Source organism: Leuciscus leuciscus, assembly GCF_965113295.1.
Source record: "Leuciscus leuciscus genome assembly, chromosome: 1".
NCBI lineage: Eukaryota > Metazoa > Chordata > Actinopteri > Cypriniformes > Leuciscidae > Leuciscus > Leuciscus leuciscus.
The window spans coordinates 40,913,814-40,933,941 of NC_138725.1; the positions used below are offsets into that span (position 1 = coordinate 40,913,814).

Below are 20,128 nucleotides of genomic sequence, written 5' to 3' on the forward strand. Positions count from 1 at the left end.
TTCATTACGCAGATGGTACCGGAGGCTCTAGGGTCTGTTATCAAATCCTCATTTTGTAATGGTTGCATCTTGCCATCTATATTTATTCAGAGCAGTTCATTTGTACTGAGAAAGCCATAAAGAGAATTGACAATGAATTAAATGGGTTTTCAGTAGCTAATGCTGGGGGAGAAAAGCCTTAATCCTACAAATCTCAAACCTTAGTTATTAAAACACCAATAATGTAGTTACCAAAACCACTTTTGGGTTAAAAAGGAATGATAGTACAAGTCTTTTAGATAAACCATGTAATGAAACAGACATTTAAATACACGTAAAACAAATCAGATTAGCATATTCATTCACATTTGAACTTTCTTTAACATACTATTAACAAGAAAAAACTCACTCAAGCAGCTACACTCACTTAAATATTCACATTTGAACAGTTACTCCATCAGTTTTAAGTTAAATTACTGTAAGTAAACAAGACTCTGCCTTTGTTATAATGTGTGTACCACAAATAACACAAAAATCTAAAAAGTGTACTCTGCCATATTGTAAGTGTACTCTGTACATATTATGTTATTGTTAGGTTGTGTCTCTACTGCTCAGTGTTGTGCTGCAGGCCTTTATTGATGGCGGCCAGGGTTTGACTGGCTCCCTGAAGCTCCATACTCAGCTGACTGCTTCTCTCCAGCACCTCCGACAGCTCAGCGATGCTGGCCTCCATGCCCTGACTGTGCTGCTCATAATACTCAAACATCTGCTCCTTCACCCGCTGACACATCTCACTCACCTGCACGGACACACACCGCACATTATTCACATCGCAATTCACTAAAAGGTGTGTCTGCATTTATCATGTATTTTATCTGACATTACACCTGCCCAGGGACTACAGTTGGCTAAACTGGCACATTGACATAAATGTTTATTTAATGTGCACTGTCACTGTAAACACTAAACTGTATAAAAAATAAAATAAAAAGACTAAATGCATTACTGATTTTGCATAATTTTTGGCCAGTTGTTGCTGAGCCGTTACACAATCATTTATAGGGTCATTCCATGTCAACTCAACCAGAGATTAATCCCGGCTAATATTTTAGATAATGATAAACAATTCCTGGTGAAAGACATTTATAAATGTAGAAGAAAGCCCAAATTTTTAATGTCATGAATGTATATTGACTGAGTAATCCACTATTTTGTAGAAGGGGGTCAAAATGTCAATTTTCACCTGAGATTTGGAGCCAAATTACAGGGGGTGAAAATTACTTTAAAAAGATAAAAGCATCATTATTTTCTTTTTACACAGAAATTGGTAGGTCTGTTAATAAAATCTGATGACTTTAGCAATCTTTGCTGCATTATGTGCCAACAGTGACAGTTCAAAAATGGAGAAAAGCACTTGTGTTTTTTGCCCCAAGTTTGGATCCCTGTAACTCTAGAAGTATTGAAGATCTTAATATCCTTTTAGATTATGCTTCTTAACAAACATTTCTTTTATCTTCATTTTAAAGGCCCTCGATGGTTTGTTTGTTAAGAACCAGAATCTAAAAGGATATTAAGATATCTTCAATACTTCTGGAGTTAAAGGCATGCAAACTTCGGGCAAAAAACACAAGAAGTGCTTTTCCCCATTTTTAAACGGTCACTTTTGACATATAATGCAACAAAGATCGCTAAAGTCAACAGATTTTACTAATAGAGCTACCAATCTCTGTGTAAAAATAAAATAAAGCCATTTGTCATTTGCTCAAAACATTTGTAACCCTGACCACTCATCAGAGGTTTGAGACCTCTGAAATGTATATACAGCTTGTCGTTATCAAAACCGCATTGCATAGATACAACAGACCAACACTAGCGGATATGTTAAGATAATCCGCATGGGCCGATAACTGCACCTGCTTGGCTTAACTAAAAGTTAAGTGTAAAATGTATTGTGCATTTAAATATATATATAATAATGTGCATAAAATGAAAATGTTGCAGAGAACATTTAATTTCTGATCACCTTTATAATCATCCATGTTTTATGATATACCCGTATATTTATATACCAAATATTGTATTTTCAGATATTTTGTTGGTTTCGAATATCTGGGACTGGGTATTGTGTTAAAAGGTGCTCCACGCATTTTACTGATCATTATTTACAGGCCTCCAAAATACTCTTTAGCCTTTGCTGAGGACTTTACAGAACTGTTATCAACAATTACCTCAGAGTTTTAATGTTTTGCCATTGCTGGAGATTTTAACATTCACATCGATAGTGCAGAAACCAATATGGCAAAAGAAATCAAAACTGTTTTAAAAACTTTTGATCTGACTCAACATGTACACGGACCATGTACACACACAATCGTGGACACACTCTAGATTTACTTGTCAGTAAGGATCTAAACATCTCATCGATTGTTATTAAGGATGTAGCACTGTCTGATCATGTCTGTATATTATTTGATATATTGATCTCTCCTGCCACTGAAGCTAGATCTGAGTCTGTCAAGAAGAGATGCTTAAATGAGAACACTAGTGCTATTAATGAAGGCCATATCTTTAACACCAAGCATATCTGCTGACTCTGTTGATTTTCTCCTTGATTCTTTTAACTCAAAAGTTAAGTGTAATTGAAGATATTGCTCCTGTTAAAGTCAGGAAGAAGAGTGGCAGACAAAAAGCACCTTGGAGAAACTCAACAGCAGTGCAAAATATGAGAAGACAATGCAGAAAAGCAGAGCGCATGTGGCGGAAGACAAAACTTGTAGTCCATTATAACATCTACAAAGACCGCATTCATGCTTTCAATATGGAACTAGGCAAAGCTAGACAGAATTTCTTTTCGAATATTATAAACAGCAACTTAAACAACATACGCACTCTTTTTGCTACTGTAGAGAGACTGTCAAACCCACCCCCCAAGCCAGATTCCCAGTGAAATGCTCTCAGACAGCAAATGCAGTGAGATTGCTTCCTTACTTTTCTCACTCAATGGCTGGCTGTCTAAGTGGTGTCTGCAAAATAATATAGGGTTCATAGACAATTGGAAAAGTTTGTGGGGCAGACCTGACCTGTTGAAAAGAGATGGTATTCATCCCTCCTGGGATGGTGCTGCTCTTCTCTCTAGTAATACATAGTCTTAGAGCTCAAACATGAATTGGGACTCAGGTCAGGAAGCAGACAGACTGGTTAAACCGACCGTCTGCCAGCTGTCTCCCGTCACTGAGGTCAGATAAATCCCATCACATAGAGACTCTTTCACCTAGATATCATCATATAGAGACTGTGTCTGTTCCCTGAATTAGGACATACAAAAAACTCCCAATCCCATTTAAGGGGTAAAAATTTGATTGATGTTCAACCAATAAAAAACAAATATAATGCAGATGAACAATTGATAAAGCTCGGGTAGCTGAATATTCAATGCCTTTCTTCAAAAGCACTTATTGTTAATGATATGATAACAGATTATAACCTAGATGTGCTGTGTTTGACAGAAACTTGGGTAAAACCAGACAATTACATTACTTTAAATGAGTCCACCCCGCAAGATTACTGCTATAAACACGAGGCTCGTTTAAAAGGAAAAGGAGGAGGTATTGCTGTAATTTATAGCAATATCTTCAGTATTACTCAGAAGTCTAGTTTCAAATATAATTATTTTGAAGTTATGTGCTTTCTGTAACGTTATCTAGCATTTTACATTTGTGCTGGCTACTGTATAGACCAATTTCGAGCCGGCGTCACAGTTACGTCACGACGTTAGCTGGTGGCAAACAAAGGGAAAACTGGAGGCGGCCAATACAAATCAGCACAGATTCGGCTACATAATAAGGAGCTTAAATTATTATTATTATTATTATTATTATTAAATGTCATCTTGTTGGGTGCAAGAATCTATTAAAAATGAATATGCTGTATCTGGAACTGCGGATTGTACCACCCAAGTCGTGTACGTGACCATTCAGCACATAGTTATAGGCATTTAAAGATTTATATGCCCTCTGTTTCTCTTTACCCTCGGTTTCTCTATCAGGTAAGTGTAGAAGTCAACTCAACTCACTCAATCAACCGGAGGTAGCGTTAACGTTAATCCTGTCAGAACATCCATCCATTGACTGAGCGTGTACCGGTCAGCCAATCTGGTTCCGTCCATTAAAATTTACTTTTGCAAATAACAATCGCAGTCCTGGATAGTGAGTGACCTTGCACATTAAGATAAAAGCGGATTTTCTCCAGTCATTGTTAAAAAAATAAGTTAACAAAACTTGCAAACTAACGTTAGTCAAGCGGGATCGTTCTGCCACCACCTAAGCTCCGCCCACAAAAAACTTCACCATGTTTACTAACTGAAAAGGGGTCTATACAGGCCACCAGGGCACCATACAGACTTTATCAAATAATTTGCTGACTTTCTATCAGAGTTAGTACTGGCTGCAGATAAAGTCCTAATTGTTGGTGATTTTAATATCCATGTAGATAATGAAAAAGATGCACTGGGATTGGCATTTAAAGAAATTCTTAACTCTATTAGAGTTAGATAACACGTGTCAGGACCTACTCATTGTCGTAATCATACTTTAGATCTAATATGGTCACATGGAATCAATGTTGATGCCGTTGAAATTCTGCAGCAGAGCGATGACATCTCAGATCATTATTTAATCTCATGTATACTTAAAGGTCCCATATTGTACACCTTTCTGAAGTTTTATTTTAGGTTTTGATGTCCTTAAGAATATATATTTGTGGTACAAGTACCAAAAACCATCTCAATATATTTTTACAGCTCCTTTCTCAGGAGCTCTGCCAAGAACAGGTCGATTTTGGCCTGTCTACTTAATATTCATGAACCTTTCTTCTGATTGGTCTGTTGTTTTCTGAGTGACCCTGATGGTGGGGGTGGCGACTGAAGGCGGTGACTGAGTAATTCTGACATCACATTTATACGGAAGTCACAACGGCTCATTAAAAGGCACAGCTACTTTATGCAGGCTGTGTGCATTTGTCTGTGGATCGACTGTTTTGAAACTTATATGGTAGTTTCATAGCCCCTAGACCTCTGTTATCATGAAAAAAGCCAGGAAATTTCAGTTTTGACAACATGGGACCTTTAATTTAGCCAAGGTTGCAAAGCCGACTCTGTTTTATAAATATGTTAGACCTATCACTTCTGCCACTAAAGATTGCTTTATAAATAATCTTCCTGATCAGTTTCATCTCGTCAGCATCCCGGGTAGCTTAGAAGAACTCAATGTTGCAACAGAAATTATTGACTCTCTCTTTTCCAGCACTTTAGACACAGTTGCTCCATTGCGCTTAAAGAAGATTAAAGGAAATAGTCCAACACCGTGGTACGACGAGCACACTCGGGCCCTAAAGAGAGCAGCCAGAAAAATGGAGCGTAGCTGGAAGAAAACAAAATTAGAAGTTTTTCGCATTTCATGGAAAGAGAGCATGAGTGCATACAGAGAGGCCTTAAAAACTGCTAGATCTGCTTATTTTTCAACACGTTTAGAAGAAAACAAACACAACCCTAGGTATTTATTTGAAACAGAGGCTAAATTAACGAAAAATAAAACTTCAACACCGGACGTTTCCAAACAGAACAACAGTAATGACTTTATGAACTTCTTTACTTACAAGATTGACAATATTGGAGAGAAAATTATAACTATGCAACCGTCTACTACAGTATCGCATCAGGCAGTGCATTGTAGTGTCCCTAAGGAAAAATGTCATTAATTCATTGCTATAGTTGCTATATTGCAACTGCTATATTGAAAGAGATGCTTCCAGAGGTCATAGATGCTCTTCTTAATATCATTAATTCATCTTTGGCACTGGGATATGTACCGAAAACTTTTAAGCTGGCTATTATTAAACCTCTTATTAAAAAAATGCAACTTGATCCTAGAGAATTAGTCAATTACAGGCCGATCTCGAATCTACCTTTTCTGTCAAAATGAATAGAAAAGGCAGTATCCTCAAAACTATGTTCCTTTTTAGAAGGAAATGGTAATTTCCTACTACTTAATTCTGAAAAAACAGAATTTATAATTATTGGTCAAAAAGACCTCTGCACTATTAACCCAGAATACTGTCTAACAATTGATGGCTGCTCTGTCAAGTCTTCGTCGTTGGTTAGGATCCTGGGTGTGCTCTTTGATACCAATCTTTCATTTGAAAAGCCACGTTTCTAGCTTCTGTGATGCGTGATGACTCCCTCTTCCAACCTGATGGAACTGGATAAATATTCTGAATGTTCTGATCCAATCTGACTTCTGACCTGTAATGCTGCCTGAATCATAATCATACACTGTTCATTCGCTGGCCAGAGGAGAACTGACCCCCGACTGAGCCTGGGTTCTCCCAAGGTTTTTTCTCCATTAGGTCACCTGATGGAGTTTTGGTTCCTTGCCACTGTTGCCTTGGCTTTTGGCTTGCTTAGTTGAGGACATTTAATATTCAACAATATTATTGATCTGCCTTACTTAAGGTGGACAATGACGCAATTTTCTTATAGAAACAAACTTTGTTGTATTATTTTCATGTTATCACTGTGAAGCTGCTTTGATACAATCTGTTGTAAAAAGCTCTATATAAATAAAGGTGACTTGACTTGCCTTGACTTCTTCTCTGAAAAAATCAATAATATCAGAAAGGTGATCAGCACATCCTTGAGTTGCGCTGGGGTCAGACAGATCAGACCACAACCTCAGAAAGTAGTTACTATGTCTGATTTCGAAGAAATTGATAGCAAATTTTTGGAAGAAACCATACAGCATCTTAAAACATCAACCTGCACTCTTGACACACTTCCCACATCTTTTTTCAAAAGTGTGTTAAACTGTTTAGAAGCAGATCTCCTAGAAGTGGTAAATGCCTCACTTCTCTCTGGGAGTTTTCCAAACTCTCTGAAAACTGCAATTTTCAAGCCCCTCCTGAAAAAGAGCAATCTGGATAAGACCAAATTAAGCAACTATAGACCGATCTCAAATCTTCCTTTCAAGATCATTGAAAATGTTCTCTTTAATCAACTGAACAAATTCTTAAGCTCGAATGTATACTTTGACAATTTTCAATCTGGTTTCCAAACGCATCACAGCACAGAGACAGCGCTCATAAAGATAATAAATGATATTTGCTTAAATACTGATACAAGTGATACTGATACTGGCAAATTATCAGTGCTGGTACTACTCGACCTCAGTGCTGCATCTGACACTGTCGATCACAACATACTTCTTGACAGGCTGGAAAACTGGGTCAGGCTTTCTGGGATAGTCCTAAAATGGTTCAGGTCATACTTAGATGGGAGAGGTTATTATGTGAGTATAGGAGACCATAAGTCTGAGTGGACATCCATGACATGCGGAGTCCCTCAAGGCTCAATTATTGCGCCACTCCTGTTCAACCTGTATATGCTCCCAATGAGCCAAATAATGAGAAAGAACCAAATTGCTTACCACAGCTATGCAGACGACACACAGCTGTACTTAGCCCTATCGCCTAACGATTACAGCCCCATTGACTCTCTGTGCCAATGCATTGATGAAGTCAACAGTTGGATGAGCAAAAACCTTCTTTAGTTAAACAAAGACAAAACTGAAGTCATTGCGTTTGGAAACAAAGATTAAGTTCTCAAGGTGAACGCATACCTGTATGCTAGGGGTCAAACAACAAAAAATCAAGTCAGGAATCTCAGTGTGATTCTGGAGTCAGACTTTAGCTTAAGTAGTTATGTCAAAGCAATAACTAAATCAGCATACTACCATCTAAAAAATATTGCAAGAATTAGATGCTTTGTTTCCAGTCAAGACTTAGAGAAACTTGTGCATGCTTTCATCACCAGCAGGGTGGATTATTGTAATGGACTCCTCACTGGCCTTCCCAAAAAGACCATAAGACAGTTGCAGCTCATACAGAACGCTGCCGCCAGGATTCTGAGCAGAACCAGAAAATATGAACACATCACACCAGTCCTCAGGTCTTTACACTGGCCCTCAGTTAGATTTAGGATTGATTTTAAAGTATTATTACTGGTATATAAATCACTCAATGGCCTAGGACCTCAATACATTGCAGATATGCTCACTGAATATAAACCCAACAGATCACTCAGATCATTAGGATCACATCAGCTAGAAATACCAATGGTTCACTCTAAGCATGGCGAGTCTGCTTTCCGAACCAGCTTCCAGAAGAGATCAGATGTTCTCCTACAGTAGTCATATTCAAATCCAGACTCAAAACACTTCTGTTTAGCTCAATTAGCTGTGCATTTAATGAATGAGCATAGTGCCACTGTACGTCCGACTATTTGCACTGTATTTTATTCTAAACTATTGTTATTTCTTTTGATTATTTTAATTACTCCTATGTAAAGCACTTTGAATTACCATTGTGTATGAAATGTGCTAAATAAATAAACTTGCCTTGCCTTGATGCACCCTTGTTGCAGTAAATTTGCACAATGTTCTTGAATGAATGAATGACTTATTGGTTGAATGCCGGCCTGTTATTCTAGCGATATCGACTACATTTTCACGCCCGTAAACATGACGCTGAACAAAACAAGCTGTGATTGGTTGCTTTAAATGTCAGTCAGACGGCCTCTTGGGCTGTCCTTGGCCAATGACAACTGCGGTGGAGTCAGTCTAAAGGTCTGGTTATGTGAGACAGTCACTGCGTCCAAAAATCGCATTCTCTCTTGAGAAGGAACTTATTTTGAATTTGAGTAATTACTTCAGGGCTGCTACAAAAGTATATTCTATATAGTATCATATGCACACCAGAATCTCGCTGGAAGTAGAAGGTCATCCAGGTACTTTTTTGTCCACTCTTTTACCAGTACTGTGAATTTGGACATATTGCATTTGTCACATACTGTTTTTTGTCTACTATATAGTAGGGAAGTATGCGATTTCGGACGCAGCTTATGTCTGTTGTAATGATGAGTACCTTTTTAATGAGCTTTTCCTCAAAGCTGTTCATCACATGTTGGTCCATGGCCCTTCTCTCATTGATTCTCTCAATAAGGTCCTGTGCTTTCTTTCCAATCTCATCTATCCCTGAATTTGTGGGAGATAAAACGCCAACATCTTCCATTGTACTGTTGATGGGTGAACTTCTAATTGAGGTCTTTGAAACACCGATACCGGAGTCCTCACTGTCACAGGGTGAGAAATAGGTCAAGTTACTGTAAATATAATCAACAATACCATGAGTATTATAAAAGAATATGTTTTCTATTACTGGCTTACCTTTGCTGCTCAGAGCTGTCATTTAGAGTAACAAATGATAAAGTTTCACCTGTTGAATTAAAACCATCATCTGGCACCTGCACAGAAAAGATTCACTTCACTAATTATATTAGAATATTATCAGACATTTGACCACATATGTCAGATGTAGCCTACCTTTGCTGAGACATGATGACTTAATTTGGGTGTTGACTGCAATGTCATGGAGCCCGAATTTCCAAAAAAATGCTGAGCCATGACCTGAAAAACAAAATATATAACACATATGTACACATTAACATAATACAGTATATAATGAATACACGTTTACAATTAACCTGCGTCCTCATACAAACACGTAAGTTACTGTTGTACCATATTGCGGTGATTTATATACTTGGTATTATACTCCAAAAGCGTCAAAGAATAACATGATTCTTCTATTGTAAATGTAATTCATATGGTACGCAAATAATCCATAATTTCACCACTAAAAAATGAGGTCAAACGAACTTTTTTAAACTTCGCGTTCGAATTAGCATGTTAAATTATCATATTGTAACTAGCTCGTTTCTTAACACGTCTGAATAACTTAAACTTACACACTTTAATGTCTCACCGTCGAATTATGTGTCTCTAGGGGGTTTTTAACCGTCAAAAAGTAACAAAGTAACAAATGAGAGGTAGTTTTGCTCGTTTTATCGAAATTGTTTACAAACCCACAACGCGCAACCATGCACGTGACCTGCACGCGCGCCGTGGGATTCTATACGACAACCTTACTTACGTTTTTTAACAAGTAAAAAAAAAACACGCACACATTGATTTTATTAATATTTTGAATTAGCTTTTATTTGTATATTTTTCATGTTCATTTTAGTTTGATTTTTAGTCATTGCGTTATGTGCTTTTGTCATTTTATTAGTTATTAATAAAAATAAAATATTGTTGCTTTTTAGGTTTCATTTATTTTTGTTTGGGTTTTTACTAATTTATAATGTTAATAGTTTTAGTGATTCAATTTAACATTTCATGTAATTGCCAAAGCAGAATTTCTAATATTCGTTTAGTTTAAGTTTAGTTCGTTTTAGTTAACAATAATAACCCTGCTGAATGATACAGTAGTCTACATATCCAAAAAATACACACAGACTGGTATATGTGCACAATAAACCATATCATTTTTGTGTTATGTGATCAAGCAAGTTCCCTTAACCTTCATATTGTCTTTGGTGACCCCATTTGATGTTTCGCCCATTAAAAAACATTGTTCCCTTTATCGCAGTGTCATGATATTTTTGTGACTTTTGTTACATTATCTGTCTAAACACACATACAAAAAATGTGATTCGGTTGTTCTGAAGGTATGTAAAAAATTAAATTAAATTCAAATAAAATAAAAGTCACACTTATTGTCTTCGTTGCCAATTGCTGATATTGAAAATGAATGGAAAAGTCGAAAAAAAGTTACAATGTAAATTTTTTTTTTAAATTCAACAAAATAAAGAAATCCCACATAAATCAAAAAAAAAAATTACACAGAAATTAAGGCCTGGTACTACACCACTAATGCAATGTGGAACAACACACACACACACACACACACACACAGTTAGACATCAGACTAAGTCTTGACTTTTAGTCGCAACTTGTGTGGCATTTTTACATATATTTATATTTTATAAAGCCTATATAGAGAGATACTTTTTATTTTTTTAATACCACTAAAGTTAGGCACAGAGCATTTGGCCTCTTCCAGAAGATGGAACTGATGTCTAAGGGCTTCTGCTGGACATACATTACATTTGTTTTTCTATAGCAGCAATTCCTAAAAAAAAAATTCTCTACCAGCAGACAGTAGGATTCTGTCCCACCTAGATCAATATCCAGAAACAAACAACTTATATTTAGTTTAGATCATCATTGAAGTATTTATTTTCATAAAAATTTAATATGTCATATGCAGGTAATGGTGTAGTTGAGTAATTAAAACACACATCCCCCAAAACACAGCATAAACGTATAGTTGAGAAGTAAACAAAAATATATATATATCACTTGTATTTTAAAAATTTATATATTTTTTTATACAGACAATGTACAGACCCCAAAGACAATGTAAATGAGGAAAATATGAGGGTTAAGTCTTACTTCAGTTTTCAATCCAACAACATAGTGAGTTTTATATATAGGGAGACCTAACCTCATGATTTGCACTACTGTCTCAGGTCAGCATCTGAGGAGCAAGCATTAATCCGTAAATGGAGATACATTCACTGGCTCAGAACATAATGGACTATAATAATGAGATGAATGAGTGTCAGAGGACACAGATAATCCCTGTTGCTGAGCCAGCTGGGACAACCGGGAGCAAAGGATCTACATTTGCACAATGATTTTTTTTTTTTTTTTTTTTTTTTTTTTTTTTTTGAAAAAAGCCTATTGTTCAAATAATGATGAACAAAAATAATGCATTAATTGTTGCATAATGCATTAACAGCATTTATTAACATTTGTTAATGTTAGTTAATTAAAATACTGTTGTTCTGAAGATTCTAGTTAAAGGCTAAAAGTTTTTTCCATGTGTACAACTTAATATGTCACACTCTAAAATAAAATGCATGTTTGGGTCAAATATGGACAAACCCAATCGTTATTTTACAATCTTAAATTGCATTTTTTTCAACCCAATGGTTGGGTTTGTCCATATTTGACCCAAACATGGGTTGAAACAACCCAGTATTTTTAGAGTAGCCTATACCTATTACCCCTGTTGTATTTTGGTTGTTTTTGAGATATTAAATGACCCTTGGATTTGTATAAAATTGCACAATCACATAATGCAGAACTTTCCAGGACATTGACTTCTAACAGACACACACACACACACACACACACACACACACACACACACACACACACACACACACACACACACACACACACACACACACACACATAAAAAAAAAAAAAGTCAAAGTCAAACCAGGTGCCACATTTCATTTAAAAGCTCATCTGAAAATAGAAAACAGTGAGGGATACAGAAAAGAGAACAGGATGTCGTGAAAGCATGATGTCAATCCGTTTAGAGAGACAATATATCTGATATAAACCCATGTGCTGACACATTATTGCAGAAAGATCATATTCATCAGTGTTTTGCACTAAATATCATGACTGCTCAGCTTCTGTTCACAGTTTCCCATACAGTTTGAGTTCAGTTTCTAATGTTTTTAAAAGAAGTCTTGCCTTCATTTATTTGATCCAAAATACAGTAAAAACAGTAATATTATGAAATATTTTTACAATTTAAAATAACTGTTTTCTATATTAATCTATTGAAAATGTAATTTATTCCTGTGATCAAAGCTGAATTTTCAGCATCATTAGTCCAGTCTTCAATGTCACATGACCCTTCAGAAATCATTATAATATGATGATTTGATGATCAAGAAACATTTCTTCTTCTTTTTTCTCAGCATTTATCTGAAATAGAAAGCTTTTGTAACATTATACACTACCGTTCAAAAGTTTGGGGTTAGTACGATTTATTTTTTTATTTTTTCTGGAAAGAAATTAGTTTTTTTTTATGTTTTCTTTTTTCAGTTAATACTTTTATGTGGCAAGGATGCATTAAATTGATCAAAAGTGACAAAAGTAAAACATGTATGTTACAAAAGCTTTCTGTTCTTTTGAACTTTATATTCATCAAATGATCCTGAAAAACAATTGTACTGTTTTCATCATTGATATAATAAGAAATGTTTCTTGAAATCATCATACTAGAATGATTTCTGAAGGATCATGTGACACTGAAGACTGGAGTAATGATGCTGAAAATTCAGCTTTGCATCACAGGAATAAATTACATTTTACAATGTATTACAATAGAAAATAGCTATTTTAAATTATAATAATGTTTCACAATATTACTGTTTTTGCTGTATTTTTGATCACATATGTGCAGGCTTGGTAAGCAGAAGAGATTTATTTTAAAAACATTTAAACAAATCTTACAGATCTAAAGCGTTTGAAAATTGTGTATATGAAAGCCCATACATGTAGATGTAAATAAACCTAAATTCAAAAATAAACCTATAAACAGAATAAAATCTCTGATGACTAGCTCCGGTCTCAAAAAGAACCACACACACATCAATCATCATATACAAAAAGTCCAATGTATGTATGCAATAACATATTTTGTTGACATGAGGGCTGTATCATATTATTGGCTCTGAGATTTTCTAAATAATTTCCTGATATCGCATTAGTTCCATGCAACATCGGACCCCTTCTTTACTGTTTGTATATTTACCAGAATGTTTTTTTTTTTTTAAATGATAGCATTGGCTTTCTCTTTTTTCTCCTCTTATAAGCACTCTTACACAATTATTCTCATGATTCTTATTGCAAGGGTCAAGCATAGAGGCCTAAATAGGAGTCCATCAGGAAAATGCTCTGAGCAGATAAAGGCAACAGAACAACTAACACGGGCGGCTCAGAGTCCTCTGTCAAGCCATGCTGATTTTGAAGAGGAACATTATGAAATCAACAAATCCCAATGGTTATGTAAGAGGAATACTGCTGAGCTGTAGCTTAAAATTAATTTGACAATAAATATCCTGACAGAACATTCAACATACTTTCTTTTTTATTAGTCACGCTTAATTAAGACCCTTTAAAGCGCTGCTTTAATGTTAAATATCAAGCAAAATCTTCAGTAACATGAAGCCCTCTGATATGAGGTAATAAAACAAAAAAATTTAGGGGGAATAGTAAAATTAAGGATGACTTTCAAAAGAATTTTCCATGTCCAGTTTTGAAGAATATAGGTAAACAGTTGATGGACCCCATAGACTTCCATAGTATGGGGGGGGGGGGGGGTACTATGGGGTCCATCAACTCTTTGGTTACTGACAATCTTCAAAATATCTTCTTTTGTGTTCAACAGAAGAAAGAAACTCGTAAAGGTTTGGAACACGGGTGAACTTTCCCTTTAAGTGAATGAAAAAAAGTATATATTTGATTGCTTTAAATTCTTCCTGTAAACATGCATTACAAGTTTTCAGCTTACATTTTTTTAATGTCTTTTTGCAATTTTCTTTGATCCACACAAGAGCAGTTATAGGCTACCAAGTGGTGTCTATACGCAATTTATATTGATATAACATAATATTATTGTTGCTAGGGTGTTTAATCTTTCAATGTAAGTCTATGGTATTAAAAAAAATTATTTTATTTTTTTTCGTTTATTATCTGGCCATGTTCAGTCACTAACAAAGTAGCCTAACAAAGCCGTGATTAGTCTGATAAACTGGACTTAACGGGAGTTATTGGGAAAACAGGTCTTTTCAGAGGGATCACCATGTTCGCGGAATCCCCAACTTTATTAAGCGAATTAAAGGACTTGACGTGAGCAGTGGCGGCATTATCAACCTCTTGGAAGCGGTATGAAAGAGTTTATCTACCTCTATCCAATGATCCAAAGCGGGTGAAAGTGGGCGGTTTTGGAAATGTTCTCCGGGATGATTGATAACGTTGGCGTCAACCGAGAGTCGCGCGCGGAACCTTTAGCACCGCGGACAGCGCTTACACGCGCATGCGCAGCACGCCTAACGTTATCTGAATCTTAGGACTTGGGACTTCTTTGGCGGCCAGTGCAATAAAAATATAAGGAAAAATGGCGGTCAATAAAATAATAATAATACGTTTGTAATGATCCTATTATGCATAAAGAATGGTTTACTCTACTGTATATATCGAATACCATTCAAAGACATACAGGGTGCGATCTTTCCATTTTTTAATTCCAGTTTATGTTTATAAAAGGTTGTCTGTGTTTTACGGTAGGCTACTCTACTGTGTCTTTACTACCAGTAACGATGAGAATGTTCTCCAAAAACAAAACTTTAGTCAGTCAGAGTGCGTATAATACAACTGCGCCAAACGCACGTGAACAAAAGTCGCGTGAAGTGGTAACCGTAGCAACAGAGACCTTACAGTTGGGATCAGTATCTGACGAATAATAAACAAAGCAACGCACAAGCATTATTTATCACTTTTTAATATAGATTTTCATACCCAATAACAAATACTAAACTGTTTTGCTTTTAAAATGTCGCCAAAAAACTATTTGGATTATTTAGATGATTTGGTTGCTGTTTTGAAACATTAGGCTTTGTCAAAAGCGTTATCTTAATCATTTTAAATTGAATTATAAATGGCTCTCTGACTAACGTTAACGTTAACTTACTAGCCATGTTGGACTTGGATATTGTCACGCACTATGATTTATTTTCGCCCAAACAAAGCCAAGATTAGTCTGATAAACTGGACTTAACGCGAGTAAGTTAATTGGGAAAACAGGTCTTTTCAGAGGGATCACCATGTTCGCGGAATCCCCAACTTAATTAAGCGAATTAAAGGACTTGGGACGTGAGCAGTGGCGGCATTATCAACCTCTTGGAGGCGGGATGAAAGAGTTTATCTACCTCTATCCAATGATCCAAAGCGGGTAGAAAGTGGGTGGTTTTGGAAATGTTCTCCGGGATGATTGATAACGTTGGCGTCAACCGAGAGTCGCGCGCGGAGCCTTTAGCACCGCGGACAGCGCTCAGACGCGCATGCGCAGCACGCCTATCTGAATCTTAGGACTTGGACTTGTCTATTTAGACTGTGAAACCCTCAGAAACGAAGATGCAAACGCAATGGGGAATGAAGGAAACATCAAACTAATTTAACCCTGAAATAAAAGAAATTCAACTTCAACAATGAGGGTGAGGACATTTAATAAGCTATTAAATTATTAAACTGTTTTGGATACTGAAGTTTAAATAAACAGATGAGTTATAGTAGGCTAGCCTATGCATTTTCTTTCCAAAATCTTAACTCAAAATTATTTCACTTTTCCAGATTATTGTATAGCGAAAAGCTTTTTTTTTTAAAAACATTTTTTATCAGAAATCAAAGCACCATTCATCGGCGGCCAGTTCGTGAAAGGAACATCAAATATAGGCTACATAATCTCTATTTTTGGAGGGATTATTTGCCGAAAGAAAGGCTGGTAATGAATTCTTTCAACGTGTCAAGTTTGAACGTAACGGATAAGACTGGGCATTCTTTTCAATACTCCTTTTCGAGCGAGGACCCGATGTTCAAAGACTACAAGCCAGTGCACCGGGACCTTATTCCTTTACCAAAGGGGGTTTTGTACCTGTTAATGGCCGCGCTGGTGATTGTTGCAGTCGCCTATGCCATAGTGGGACATCTAATCAAAGACCTCGCTAATGATGTAGTAGGTAAGGTATGATTTATGACCTTGTGGTTAAACCTTAGCTGCTTAAACCTTAACCCTTAATCCATGCCCTTTAGTAAAGTCTTATGCTTAATGATTCAGACTGTCAACACTAAAGTTAGCATTGCCATTGTCAAAGACTTAATCTCAAGTTACACTGTCTTTTCTGTATTATTCGCATGAGAAGAAAAACCTCTGTAATAAGATAACAAAAAGTACCATGGTATCATAGTTACTTACATAAAGCATGTAATAATGTAGCCTATTTTGTACAATAGCAATGCTTTGCGATTCTTTGGAGTATTTTAAATTACCGCGGTATCTGTTAAAGTGCCATGGCTTTACCCTCTATCACCTCTATACTGTACATGGTACAGGGATCAATACCGTATTTTTGTAGCGAGGATTTTATGCCCTCACATAAATCCCAATGTTCTGGAACTAGAAAAACATTTACGCAAAGAATCAATGCAATGTATAAAACAAATCACAACATTGTTTCATGTCACCCGATACAATCAATGTAGCCTACCACAGTACTGTCACAGTAGTTCTGGTAAGGGTGCTTAAAGTGTAAAATGTAAAGAATATATTATAAGATTGTCTTACAGAGTTAAATAAAATCACCCATTCATTGAACATAACTTGTATTTAAGTCAATTAAATTAGGCTAATTAATTCAGTATATTGGTTTCAGTATCCTCTTGATCAGGACAGAGAAAAATATGAATAAATAGGTTGCTTTGTAGAAATTGTGCATCCAAATTACTTGAGAAAATCTCTATTTCACTTGACAGTTGTTTCTGTATTTTAATCTCTAAAGCACAGAAAAAATTTACTTTCACTCAAGTATGATTTTGGTGTGAAGATATGTTTGCCTTTTAATAGAGTAACACAATACCCATATTTCAACTAAAGTGGAATATTTACCCTCCTACTGAAAGTTTTATACCATAAAATATTTGGCAACATTTTGTTAACAGTGTTTGTTAATAAAAATGCAGTTGGTCATCGTTTATTCATGTTAGTTTGCAGTGCAATAACTAACGTTAACAGATGCAACTTTGATTGAAAAATGTATTAGTAAATGAACTAACAATGAACAATGCGTCTACAGTATTTAAAAGTTCATTTTAAATAACGTGCAAACTAATGTTAATAAAATAATGGATCCTTATTGTAAAGTTTTACCAAATAATTGTTCTCATCACTTTCATTTCCTTGTCTCTCATGGTAGACTGTGTGCTTGGCCCAAACGAAGATGATGCCGAAAAAGACGACATATCGAGTATCAGACCCACCCGTCTGCCCCAGGCCCTGTCTCTCTCCCATGCCAACGCCTTCCACGTCTGGGACCAGGATGATGTGGTGATCCCCTTACCATCGGACGACAGTCCTCAGATGAGCCCTCTGCTGCTGTCCGCTATCCCATACATCCCCTCGTTCTTCCCCACATCCAGCTCCAACAACAGCATGTCAATGCCCAACAGTCCTACTATCCCACGGGACGTCTGAGAAAGACGGAAGGTAAGAAGGTGAAACATGGCTGCTTCATATGATTTATTTGACAGTATGATGGGTCAAGACCAAAGAAAACAGAAACATTGAAGCACAAGTGTTGTACAGCAAAAAAGACTTTGTGCATGTTCTCTGGTTTACGACTTTTCAAAACCGACATGATATTATGAATCCGATAACATTTACAATCATGCATTTCGTCAACGCTTTTATCCAAAGCGACTTCCAGTGCATTTAAGCGACACGCTTTACCAGTCTGTGCTTTCCCTGGGAATCAAACCCATAACCTTGGCATCGCTAGAAACATGCTTGAGCTTCAGGATCAACTTCATTGGAAGCCTCGCTCATTTTATTTTTTCCAGAGTTTTTGGACCCCGAAAAGTCATTTGGAAATACAAAGGGATGGATTGCTTGAGTTATATGACTTTTCCCTGTTGTGTAAGACGATTTACGGAAGCTCTGTTATGAGCACTGTTGAACATCATTTCAACTCATCCCCAAAAGGAGGATTATTTAAACCAAAAAAACAAAAAAGCACCGGGACTTGAGCTCAGAATTACTCAGCATTATATTCTCAGTTGGTATTAATGACATAACGACTCAAGTCTAGACTTTTTATGCCAGCACAAATAAACCCAAAAATCCCCTTCAGTGTCGGATGGTCTCAAAGGAGCGTCTCTTTACGGGATACAGTCTCTTGGAAATCAGAGATGAGCAGGGCGAAGGATAAAAAGGGAACATTATTTGGACAGAGGCCTAAACCAACAGCAAATACCCTTGAAAGGGTCAAGAAGCTCGTTGGATGATCGAGAATCTTTGATTCATCTGAATGTGAACAGTGGATCTAGATGTCAAGCTGACATTGAATCATTGGATTCACCATTTTATAGACGCACTAGAATCTATGAATTTTTGTTTTTGTTAGTTTGCATTTTGAAGACCACATGGGGTTGTTCACACGGGACACATTCTTTTCACATTCATTGTTTCTGCGCTTTCTTAAAATATTGGTCATCATGATTGTTTGTTTTTCAGAATCTCGGGTCATGAACATCCTGTTTTTTAAACTACGCGGTCAAGTTAGAAACTAATAAAAATGTAAACAATTTGACAATTTAACATGTTCCCCGTCTAATTGTGTCACTAATCAGGGCATGTTATTTCACAGCAAATAATAATGTTTGACTTTTTTTAATCAAAATATAAAAACCTTCTCTCTTTTAGAATTTCATTAATTCTCTTGGAATCAAACCCATGACCACGCTGTTGCTAGCACAATACTCTACTGTTTGAGCTACAGGAATCCATCACTAACGTGTAATATAGCCAGTTAGTTATGTATTAGCAAACTTGCATTATTGTATTGATATTCTCACCAAATATCCCATTTCACTTGCACAATGTGTCACATTACGAATGTAAAACGGGTTGTGAATGCCATCTCATGTTCAGTTCGGCCCATTCTGTAGCGCTCCGACTAGTTTTTCCAACATTATATGTGCTGTGTGAACACCACCATACTCTATGCTTACAATGGCATTTTTGTTTAAGTTTATTGACTTTTTTTTTGCACGCCTTTCACAGTCAAGGTTGGTTGACAAGAATTGAACTAATACTGTTATGAAGTTACAAATGCTGTAAATAAAGAACTGTTGTAACCCTTAAGGTGTACAATGTATAAATATTTCATTGTACAGTGTCTACATAAATAATAGTGAAAGAAACAAACACTACAAGAGTGAAAATACTACAGTCTGATGTTGAACCGATCCACACAGGTAGTAAATGGAGCAGCGGCTAACGTAGGGCTGTTCTCAGACAGGTTATTTCCAAACGATATGGGATTATCTTGACCCGGGCACTTAAGATGTCACGACATTTAAGCAAGTAAACAAGATGTAATCCTTCAGTGTCACAGAGGATTCCCTCAACCTCTCCTCCCCCAAAGGGCAATCGGCGGGCCAACAGATTTACCATCCGCTGCTGACTGCCCTCTCGAATCTGAATTGTGTTCAAATCATCTAAATAGTTTTTTCAGTGGTAAAAGAGTTCTGCACAAACTGCTTTCCTCTGAGATTCA

General features: G+C 36.4%; 1 protein-coding gene across 3 annotated transcripts; it reads right to left on the reverse strand.

Moving 5' to 3' along the window:
• Window positions 1-129: 129 nt before the first annotated feature.
• On the reverse strand, window positions 130-9,951 carry syce2 (synaptonemal complex central element protein 2). Of its 3 annotated transcripts, none has more exons than XM_082182316.1 (5): window positions 9,836-9,951; window positions 9,411-9,494; window positions 9,255-9,331; window positions 8,953-9,160; window positions 130-778 (listed from the first exon to the last, which is right to left on the reverse strand). In XM_082182316.1, exons 2-5 carry the CDS (start codon window positions 9,489-9,491, stop codon window positions 584-586), a joined length of 561 nt encoding a protein of 186 aa, XP_082038442.1. In that variant the 5' UTR covers window positions 9,492-9,494; window positions 9,836-9,951; the 3' UTR covers window positions 130-583. The 3 variants fall into 3 exon arrangements, with proteins under 3 accessions (XP_082038442.1, XP_082038443.1, XP_082038444.1); XM_082182317.1 differs by having other exon boundaries at window positions 9,840-9,941; XM_082182318.1 differs by lacking the exon at window positions 9,836-9,951 and adding an exon at window positions 9,747-9,831.
• Window positions 9,952-20,128: the final 10,177 nt, after the last annotated feature.

Excerpts from the sequence above, each read along its gene's own strand:
- syce2 (XM_082182316.1), bottom strand. The coding sequence starts at position 9,491 with ATGGCTCAGCATTTTTTTGGAAATTCGGGCTCCATGACATTGCAGTCA. Across the intron at positions 9,332-9,410 it reads GTCATCATGTCTCAGCAAAG|GTGCCAGATGATGGTTTTAA; the intron begins GTAGGCTACATC and ends TTTTCTGTGCAG. Across the intron at positions 779-8,952 it reads AGGAAAAGCTCATTAAAAAG|GTGAGTGAGATGTGTCAGCG; the intron begins GTACTCATCATT and ends GTGTCCGTGCAG.